This window comes from Bufo gargarizans, chromosome 3 (genome assembly GCF_014858855.1).
Source record: "Bufo gargarizans isolate SCDJY-AF-19 chromosome 3, ASM1485885v1, whole genome shotgun sequence".
Taxonomy (NCBI): Eukaryota; Metazoa; Chordata; class Amphibia; order Anura; family Bufonidae; genus Bufo; species Bufo gargarizans.
The window spans coordinates 168,136,103-168,146,069 of NC_058082.1; the positions used below are offsets into that span (position 1 = coordinate 168,136,103).

At 43.4% G+C, this 9,967-nt stretch overlaps 1 protein-coding gene across 1 annotated transcript; it reads left to right on the top strand.

Annotated features, from left to right (window-relative positions):
- Window positions 1-651: 651 nt before the first annotated feature.
- LOC122931463 (type-2 angiotensin II receptor-like) lies at window positions 652-1,656 on the top strand. Its single transcript, XM_044285531.1, has one exon. The coding sequence runs from the start codon at window positions 652-654 to the stop codon at window positions 1,654-1,656; it is 1,005 nt and encodes a 334-aa protein (XP_044141466.1).
- The last annotated feature ends 8,311 nt before the right edge of the window (window positions 1,657-9,967 follow it).

Below are 9,967 nucleotides of genomic sequence, written 5' to 3' on the forward strand. Positions count from 1 at the left end.
CAAGGATATAACTTCTCATCCTAGACATTTATGACATATTCAAAGGATCCTAAAAGTTGGGAAAACTATTTTAACATATTGAACGGGGTCTTAACACTTGAATACCCTCAGATCTCCAGAAAGAAGGGACCTCTTTCTTGACAAATCACATGTTAGGCTGTAGAGAGCATGCACACTTTTCTTACACCTAGAACCTTTTGCTGTTGATATCCACCCCTGCTCAATCAGGTGCAAAAATATTGTACCTTTTTGTGGGAAATAACAATATGGTGTCCTTTTGAAATTATGAGTTTTTTTCTGATATATCGTGCTATTATACATTAATTATACCTTTAATTATTACTGTTTATGCTGATGTTTTAATATAACACTAGGTGGTGGGGCCTCATCTTATTCTGCTATGGGGCCCTATGAATTAAAGTTACGCCCCTGTTAATGTACCCATCAAGAATGATTCAAATGGGTATAAGGTATAAATGGCTTATATGAGGTATTTCCTGATCTCTGGTTTGCCATGCCTTGCAAAATATGTTTTTCACATGCAGTATGTGATAGAAACCTGACCATTCCCTGTTATTTACATAAAAATACACACAAATTCACAAACTATATTTCTTTCAGGTTTTGGGACATAATTTCTTCTTCCTGATCATGGATTTATCTTCAAATGCATCAGCTGGATCACTTCATGTTATACTCCAGACTCCTAGTGCTCTTGTCCAGTCAAACTGCTCAAATCTGAAAAATGGTGCTGCCTATCACTTTGTTCTTATCCCCATACTGTACCTGCTCATCTTCATAGTAGGCATCATTGGAAACATGACCATAGTAATGGGTCTGTCATGTTGCCTCCAGAGAAAGTCAGTGGCCAATATCTACATTGTGAACCTGGCTATAGCAGACTTGTTCTTTGTTGCCACACTGCCACTATGGGCAGTGGATCTTTTTGGAAAATACAAGTGGATCTTTGGTCCTACAATGTGCAAATTGTGTGCCGCAATGTCATCAGTGAACATGTACGCCAGCATCTTCCTGCTTACGTGCCTCAGTATAGATCGTTACTTTGGGATTGTACGTCCAATGCAGTCTCTCAAAAAGCGAACTCTTACCAAAGCTAAAATTGTTACTCTTCTAATTTGGGTTTCAGCTTTAGTGATGAGCATCCCATCAATCTACTTTCGACAGACCTACTATTCGTACATTTCTCAGCACATTGTCTGTGGCATGAGATACCCACCGAACAGTTTGTTTTGGCCAATATTTGCAGACTTAATGAAGTATGTGGTTGGCTTTGTGATACCTTTCACGATACAAGGAATCTGTTATTATATGATGTATAAAATCATTCTGGAGTCTGCAAAGAAAAAGGTGAAGAAAACCAAAAGTGACCAAATCCTAAAGGTGGTGGTATCTATGGTGCTTGCTTTCCTGATATGCTGGCTGCCATTGCACATTTTGAACATCTTGAAATGGTTAGCTCGTTTTGGTATCATTAGCAACTGTGGAACCATTCAGAATCTTAATGTGTTAATACCATTTACTATTTGCTTTGCTTTTTTCAATAGTTGCGTCAATCCTATACTTTACTATTTTGCCAGCAACAGATTTCGAACCCAACTTATAAAGGCTATAAAAGAGTCAATATATAGGGCTTAAAGGGTATAGAGGCCACTTATATTTCCAAAATGCCTACAATGAGAGCAAGACTTTTTTCATACCTAGCTACACATTTCGGTGAACATTTTCATGAGACCTCATGTCTCAGCTCTTGAGGTGTTCCATCCTGGTCCCGCACACACAGCTATACTGGTCTCTTCTTCACACCTATTGATTTTGCCATGACCAGCTGACCATCTAAGTTTGTTAGATGTTTGCCCTGCGTTCATCCAGCAAAAGGTGGCGAAAAAAGGATCATGAATTTAGAATTTTACCATGCCTGATGCATTGTTCTTAAGGGGATGTCTGGTAGAGACATATTATCTTTTCCCTATTGAGACCACATGCGCGCTTAGCTGAACCGAACATGAATATGTATAGCAAGATCTAAAGGTATAGCTGTTGAATGAACAAGGGTTTAGCTAACAGCTAGCAAAGGTCCACATCGAACTTTAGTTCTTTACCTGCAATTGGCCACACAAACAATTTTGTCATATATGGCGAGTTCCTATAAGCATGTTTCTATAACAATTTAGTATGCTATAAAATTATTTAATTTTCTTATGTGAATTCAATGTGTTAGTATCCTGTCACAAAAACATGTCTGGTATGTCATCTTTATGTGATTAAAGTAATAATTTTTAGTGTAGTGTGGTGGATCTGCGATAAGAATAGATCTCTGACCCATTCTGCAGTTTCATAGCCATGAGTTAAAGGGAGTCTGTCTCCAAAATCAGTTTTAAAGTAAGCATATCCTTCAAAATATAACATTTCTTGTGGAAATCTGTTCCTCTAGTCCTGAAAGAAATGTCTTGTATTTGTTTTTTTATACAAAAAAGGTTTTTGGTTTCCCGTGCATCCCAGCTACCATCTCTGTAATCTCAGGGACTGTCAATCAAACAAGAGGGGGAGTTGCTGCGCAGCCTTATGGGGGAGCCCTGCCCATAGTACACCAAAAACATTATTTGCATACAAAAGACAAGTTTCTCAGGATCAGAGAACTGGATTTTCAGAAGAAAGGTATGGTTATGTTTCATGGCACCTACTCTACATGGAAGTATGCTTACTGTGAAACTGATTTTGGAGGTGACAGACTCCCTTTACGATGCCCATCTCTAAATGAGCACTTTTTATCTTATATGTAAAGATGTCCCGAACTATTCGCCGGCGAACAGTTCCCGGCAAATATCGCATTCTCACGTTCGCTGCGGCGGGCGAACATATGCGATGTTCGGTCCGCCTCCTATACGTCATCATTGAGCAAACTTTGACACTGTACCTCACAGTCAGCAGACACATTCCAGCCAATCAGCAGCAGACCCTCCCTCCCAGACCCTCCCACCGCCTATCAAAAAACAAGGACAGCATCCATCTTAGATTCATTCTGAAGCTGCAGTGTCACAAAGTTGTAATCGCAATGCGATTAATACAGGTTATATTAATCGCGTTGCGATTACAACTTAGAGCTGGGTTCCTAATGGTTATATTGATAGAATATAACGAAGATTGAGAATATAGTGCTATATTCATTGTCAATTCTAGCAATACAACCATTAGGAACTCAGATCTAAGTTGTAATCGCAATGCGAATAATGCAGGTTATATTAATCGCATTGCGAATTCAAGCTAAGTTCCTAATGGTTGTATTGCTAGAATTGACGAATATAACGAATATAGCACTATATTCTCAATCTTCGTTATATTCTAGCAATACAACCATTAGGAACCCAGCAGCTCTAAGTTGAATTCGCAATGCGATTAATATAACCTGCATTAATCGCATTGCGATTACAACTTTCTCAAATCCGACAGTACATTCTAGCATGGAGCCGTTCCCATGGTGATAGGGACACTCCATGAGCACGGAAGTCAGCAGAAGCTCTAAGTTGAAATCGCAATGCGATTAATTCAAGTTCTATAAATCGCATTGCGATTTCAACAGAACTTCTGCTGACTTCCGTGCTCATGGAGCGTCCCCATCACCATGGGAACGACTCCATGCTAGAATGTACTGTCGGATTTGAGAAAGTTGAAATCGCAATGCGATTAATTCAAGTTCTATAAATCGCATTGCGATTTCAACTTACCACACTCTGCGTCAACTACGTAATTTTCCATGGGAGTTTTGCCATGGATCCCCCTCCGGCATGCCACAGTTCAGGTGTTAATCCCCTTGAAACAACTTTTCCATCACTATTGTGGCCACAAAGAGTCCCTGTGGGTTTTCAAATTCGCCTTCCTATTGAAGTCTATTGCGGTTCGCCCGGTTCGCACGTTCGCGAACATTTGCGTAAATTCATGTTCGCGAACTGAAAATTTTATGTTCGCTACATCACTACTGATATATCACATTATCATATAACTACGGTAGCTGGCTGAGATTCGTTTTTTTCTCCCTGGCTGGGATGCTCTCCGCTGCGATTGAGAAACACTGCTGTCTGCTCCTCCCTGTACCGATAGTATGGATTTACATACCAGACAGGACAGCAGAACAGGGGCACAGCGGGTGAAAATAGTAAGCGATATAACATGCCTTCAGTATGCCCTACACTGCCAGCTATTTACATGATTATGTCAGGACCAGTGATAGGTCCTCTTTAATGCTTTAAAGGGACACTGACAGGGCCAATAAGCATATTGAGGTATATATATGGCAGTACAGGTCTTATAATGGGTATTACAATCATATAAGTGTCCCCCCTGTCCACATTATACATACAGTAAACTTAAGTTTTATAACCTGCTCCAACGGTCTTCAATCTGCCCAAGGGGCGGCGTTTCACCTCTCTTGCACCCAGCCAGCCTCCCCAACTGCCGCTTTGAAGCGCCGCCCAGCTCATGAATATTCAGTTTGCTGGGCGGCTTCTGCGGTCCCCGCTCTGAAGCGCTGCGCTTAACAGTGCCCGGCGCATGCGCCGGATCTTGTGAAGTCCGGTACAGTAAGCGCCGCCCAGCTCATCAATATTCACTTCGCTGGGCGGCGCTTACTGTCCCCGACTTCACAAGATCCGGCGCATGCGCAGGGCACTGTTCAGCGCAGCGCTTCAGAGCGGGGACCGCAGAAGCCGCCCAGCAAACTGAATATTCATGAGCTGGGCGACGCTTCAAAGCGGCAGTTGGGGGAGGCTGGCTGGGCGCAAGAGAGGTGAAACGCCGCCCCTTGGGCAGATTGAAGACCGTTGGAGCAGGTTATAAAACTTAAAGTTTACTGTATGTATAATGTGGACAGGGGGGACACTTATATGATTGTAATACCCATTATAAGACCTGTAGTGCCATATATATACCTCAATATGCTTATTGGCCCTGTCAGTGTCCCTTTAAGCAACTGTTCAGTCAATGTCTACAGAGGATCACTTCACTGATTTTAGATTAACTCCATTAGGAGAGACCTGTGATGTTTGACTACAGCTTAGCTACAGTGCAGGGGTGTAACTAGAAAAGGCTTAGCCCCATAATATTTTTTTTTTGCTATGAACAACTTCCGCGCAACCCACCTCCTGCGGCTAGTCAAGGCCATCCACGGTCACCATACAACCCCCCATCCACTCAGACATACAAAAAATATGAAAATAAAAACAGTATGCTGCCCGAGATCTGTATGCCCCCTTAGTGCCCCATACAGTAGTTATTCCCCTTTAGTGCCCCTTCTCAGAAGAATGCTCCCTTAGTGCCCCTTCACAGTAGTAATAACCCCTTAGTGCCCCCACAGTAGAATGCTCCCTTAGTGCCCCCACACAGTAGATGCCCCTTAGTGCCCCCACACAGTAAATGCCCCTTAGTTCCCCCACACAGTAGTCATGCCTCTATGCAGCAGAATGCCTCCTTTGTGCCCATACACAGTATAATGGCCCCTTAGTTCTTCCACACAGTAGTTATGCCCTTTTAGTGTCGCCCTTACAGTAATGAAGCCCCCATAGTATTAATAAAATAAACAAATACTCACCTAGCGCTGTTCCCATAATGAACAGTGCACATCATGCTCTCCTCAGCAGCAGGGACGATGTAGTTACGTCACCGCACCTGCTGAGATGAGCATGAGAGCCCACAGGGCCATATGTTTGACTAAACGTCAGCCCAGCAGGCGCGATAAGATCACTGCATCACGCCTGCTCCACCGGAGAGAACAGGCCAGAGAACGAGGCCAAGGCTGTAATGTATGACATACACGTCAGACACAGTAATCATTACTGAGTGTGTGTACAGGCAGGCAATGCCAGGGCCATCATGGCTGCTATGGCACACAGGCTCATCAGGATGCTAGTGCATGGAGGAATGATTTCTATTACAGCAAGGGCAGATACAGTAGTTCGAAAATACAGATCAGGATGTGTTCATACTACCGTTATGTCATACCATTATAGGGAATATAACGGAATATAACGGAAGCCTTTAAGAGGCATTCAGTTTTTCTCCGTCCTAATAGAAGTCTAAGGGCAAGCATAACGGATTTGTCTGGTTTCCGTTATGCAGGATGGAAAAATGCATGATGGATTTTTCCATCCTGCATAACGGAAACCAGATCTATCCGTTATGCTTGCCCCTAGACTTCTACTAGAACAGAGCAAAACGGAATGCCTCTTAAAGGCGTCCGTTTTGCATTCCGTCTGGCCATTCCATTATATTCCGTTATAAATGGAACCTACAACGGAATGGCATAACAGTAGTGTGAACCCACCCTTACTGAACCATCAGTGATATATAGATGATTAGCAGGTGTCTGGCCTGCACATATTGAGGTAAATAAGCCATAGTGTCCTTTACATTGTCAGATATTCAGCCCGATACATAATAGCCGCAGTGCAGGATAATTACAGCTTCACACCTCACTTCAAGTCAACAGGAGAAAAACTTTGAACCCTTACAGGGGTTGTCTCACTTCAGAAAATGTTTTCATGTAGAGAAAGTTAATACAAGGCACTTATTAATGTATTGTGATTGTCCATATTGCCTCCGTTGCTGACTTGATTCATTTTTCCATTGCATTATACATTGCTCGTATTCAAGGGTTATTACCACCTTGCAATCCAGAAGTGGTGGTCGTGTTTGCACACTACAGGAAAAGGCACTGGGCTATATGGCAGCCAGGACCAAGGGAGGGCATAGGCACTCGCACATAGCAACTCTTGTCCCGCCAACCTCATATCTGCCCTGAACAGTGGCCATAACCCCTGGAAACAAGCAGTGTATGTGATGGAAAAATAAATGAAGCCAACAAAGGAGACAATATGGACAATTACAATACATTAGTAAGTGCCTTGTATTAACTTTCTCTACATGATAAATGTAATTTGCTGAAGTGAGACAACCCCTTTAAATTTACCTCCCTAAATCATAAATGGGGGTGAGAGGTGAAAGACTGAGCATAATACTCCTCGTGAGCCGACTTTCCAAATCAGAAGTGCTAGAGGGGCACATGTGCCTGTATGGACTTCTACAGGGTTACTGAAGCATAGCAACACACTGCAAATGAAGGTAAGAGCATAGCAATACATCAAATCATATGAACAATAGTTCATTCAATATTTACTGTCCTGTTATAATTGCTGTACATACTGAGTAGCATCAAAAATGTTTGAGGTCTGATTTCTATGTCGAATAAAAGATGGGGTCTAAAAAGATTTGGCAAGTGTCTTCTTTGTGTGCGGTATGGACTGACCGGGCATGTAAGCAGGCGCATGGTGTGGAGCTCCTGGCTAAATCTCCTGTAAATTTTTCCGTTTACCTGCTGTTTTGCTGGACAACTTACCATTAGCCTGTGTGGAACTGCCCCCCCCCCCCCCCCCCGCGACTCAACACCTCCCAGTGACAACATGACACGCCAAAAGTCCAAAGAAAAGGAGGGGAAGGAATGCAGTCTTGCTACGCTGGCCAAACAACATGGCGCCGCGCAAGCGCAGGCGTCTGAACTTAAAGACGCCACTGGGAATGTCAGCTTCTACCCCATACCACTCACAGAGACGGAGGTCAGTGCCGTACTGGACATGGGGGCTGCTCCTGAGATAGAACCCACCATTAAGGATGTCTTTGCAGCGGTGGTGCAATGCAATATGGTGCTTACCTCGTTAAGGAGGACATTTTACTTATCAAACAAGACATGATGCAAGTGAAGGAGCGGATTGGTGAGGTGGAGGGTCGACTAAGTACAATGGCATATCAGGTGCCGCCTGTAAAAAGAGACCTTCAGCGTGTAATATACATTGTCTCACTGCTTATATCTAAATCTGATGATCTTGAGAATAGACTGAGACGTAATAATGTCTGACGTAATAATGTCCGAATAACGACTGAGAGCTCGATGATCTACCCCGCCAGACTGCGTGTGGTGGCAGAGGATACGACGCATATGTTTGATAATCCAGCAGCAGCGTGCCAGTGGCTAGACGCTCACGAGAAGGATCTCCGTGGCAACACTTGAGAACACTGTGGACTCTATGTGGTATTTGAGCTGCGTCCAATACTTTGTGGGTTAGCTGGTTTCATACCAGTTCCTAATAGGACTCTCTGTTGGATAAATGTTGCACTGGGCAGGGGGAGTTTTTTTTATGACCTTCCTTTCAGCCTTGTTTATATTGATCTGTACCGCGGCAGGTTACAATATTGAGCTGTGCCAGGTCCCAACGCCGCAGTAGCACTATTGAAGCAGATTCTATGCTAGATCTGGAATCAGGAATTTCTTTTACCCCAGCTTCTCCACTGCAGGGAGAAATATCTGTTTTGTTAGCGGGTTTGTTTGGGTGGGCTGGAGATGGTTTCTGGAAATGTTTTGATGATGGGTACCCTTAAGATTAATGCTTGGAATGTGCGGGGATTAGGCCAGACTTGCTGTCTTTCACACTTTGCAAATACACCAACCAGCAATCTACTGTCTTTCTGAAACACATCTTACTCCCGACAAAACCCATCTGATTCATAAGGCATGGATGGATATTCTACACATGCGTGAGGAGTTAGTATCCTGGTAGAACTCTTTCCTTTGTTGCTAGAGATACCTGTATTGATAGCGAGGGACGGTTTGTATGTGCTGAATGCTCCATATTTCACTTTAGCCTGATATTGGTGGCGGTGTACATTCCCCCACCGTAATTTAGTGAGATTCTGAAAAAAATTCTAGCATTCGCAGCTAAATTCCCTAATGTACCATTTTGTTGATGGGAGACTTTAATATGTATTTGAACAGGTTCCTTGATAAGTTTGATCCAGCTGCCTGCCGGGTAGCTCCCCCACCTCACTGGCTAGGTTGCTATCGGAGATTGATTTATGTGACCTATGGAGGGTTATGCACCAGGGGGAGCGGCAGTACTCGTGCTACTCCTCCTCACATAACTCACCGTTCAGAATAGACCTGGTGATTGAATTTCCATTCTTAATCGCTATAACTCAGGAGGTCACTTACCTTCCTCGCAGCATCTCTGATCACTCCTCGGTTTTCTTACAGCTGCGTCTTGGGAATTTGGGACACAATCCGAGGCCCCTATGGCATCTGAACCTGTTCTGGCTTAATCTAGTGGACACAGGTACTGCAATTTCTAGTGCCGTTGTAGACTTTGTTAGTCACAATATAAGGTCTGCATCTGAACCCATGAAGGCATATGTTAGAGGATTATATATCAAAAGTATTAGTGTGCACAAGACCAAAAGTAGGGCCCTAACAGTGGAACTCTCTAATAGGGTTTTGTCCACGGAGTGTAAATAAATATATTGAAAATCTGTCACTGGAGAATGCGGCTAGTTAGAAGGAAGCCCAGGGTTTGTTCAAGGAACATTTGCAAGTTAGAGCCGGGGATAAGCAATTTTTTAAGACCCAGAAGTTTTTCACTGAGGGGGAGAGCACTGGTCACTTACTGGCTACTGTCATCAAAGTCCAATCTGGCCCCACCTGTGTGACCTCTATTAGAAATATACAGAGGGACCTGGTTACTGGGATAATTATATCTTGGGAGTGTTCCATGCTCATTTCAAGGATGTATATAGGTCTAAGCTGATGGTTGACTCAACAGACAGATATGATTATTTATCAGCCATATCCATGCCTACTCTCTCTGTGGAGCATAGACAGCTGCTTGATGGGGAAATCTCGCTGGAAGAACTTGAAATGGCATTGAGGTCTTTCCCTAATGAGAAGTGGTGGGGATGGCTTGCCAGGGGAATTTTACAAGAAACACCAAGAGATCTTACTCCCACATCTTCTTAATGTCTTCAATGACTCTCTTCGGACTGGCATTCTTTTCAGCTGGATGAGAGAGGCGATTGTGGTGGTGATCTCAAAACCTGGTAAGGGTCCTAAACAGGTGGATTCTTACCGGCCTAT

Excerpts from the sequence above, each read along its gene's own strand:
- LOC122931463 (XM_044285531.1), top strand. The coding sequence starts at position 652 with ATGGATTTATCTTCAAATGCATCAGCTGGATCACTTCATGTTATACTC.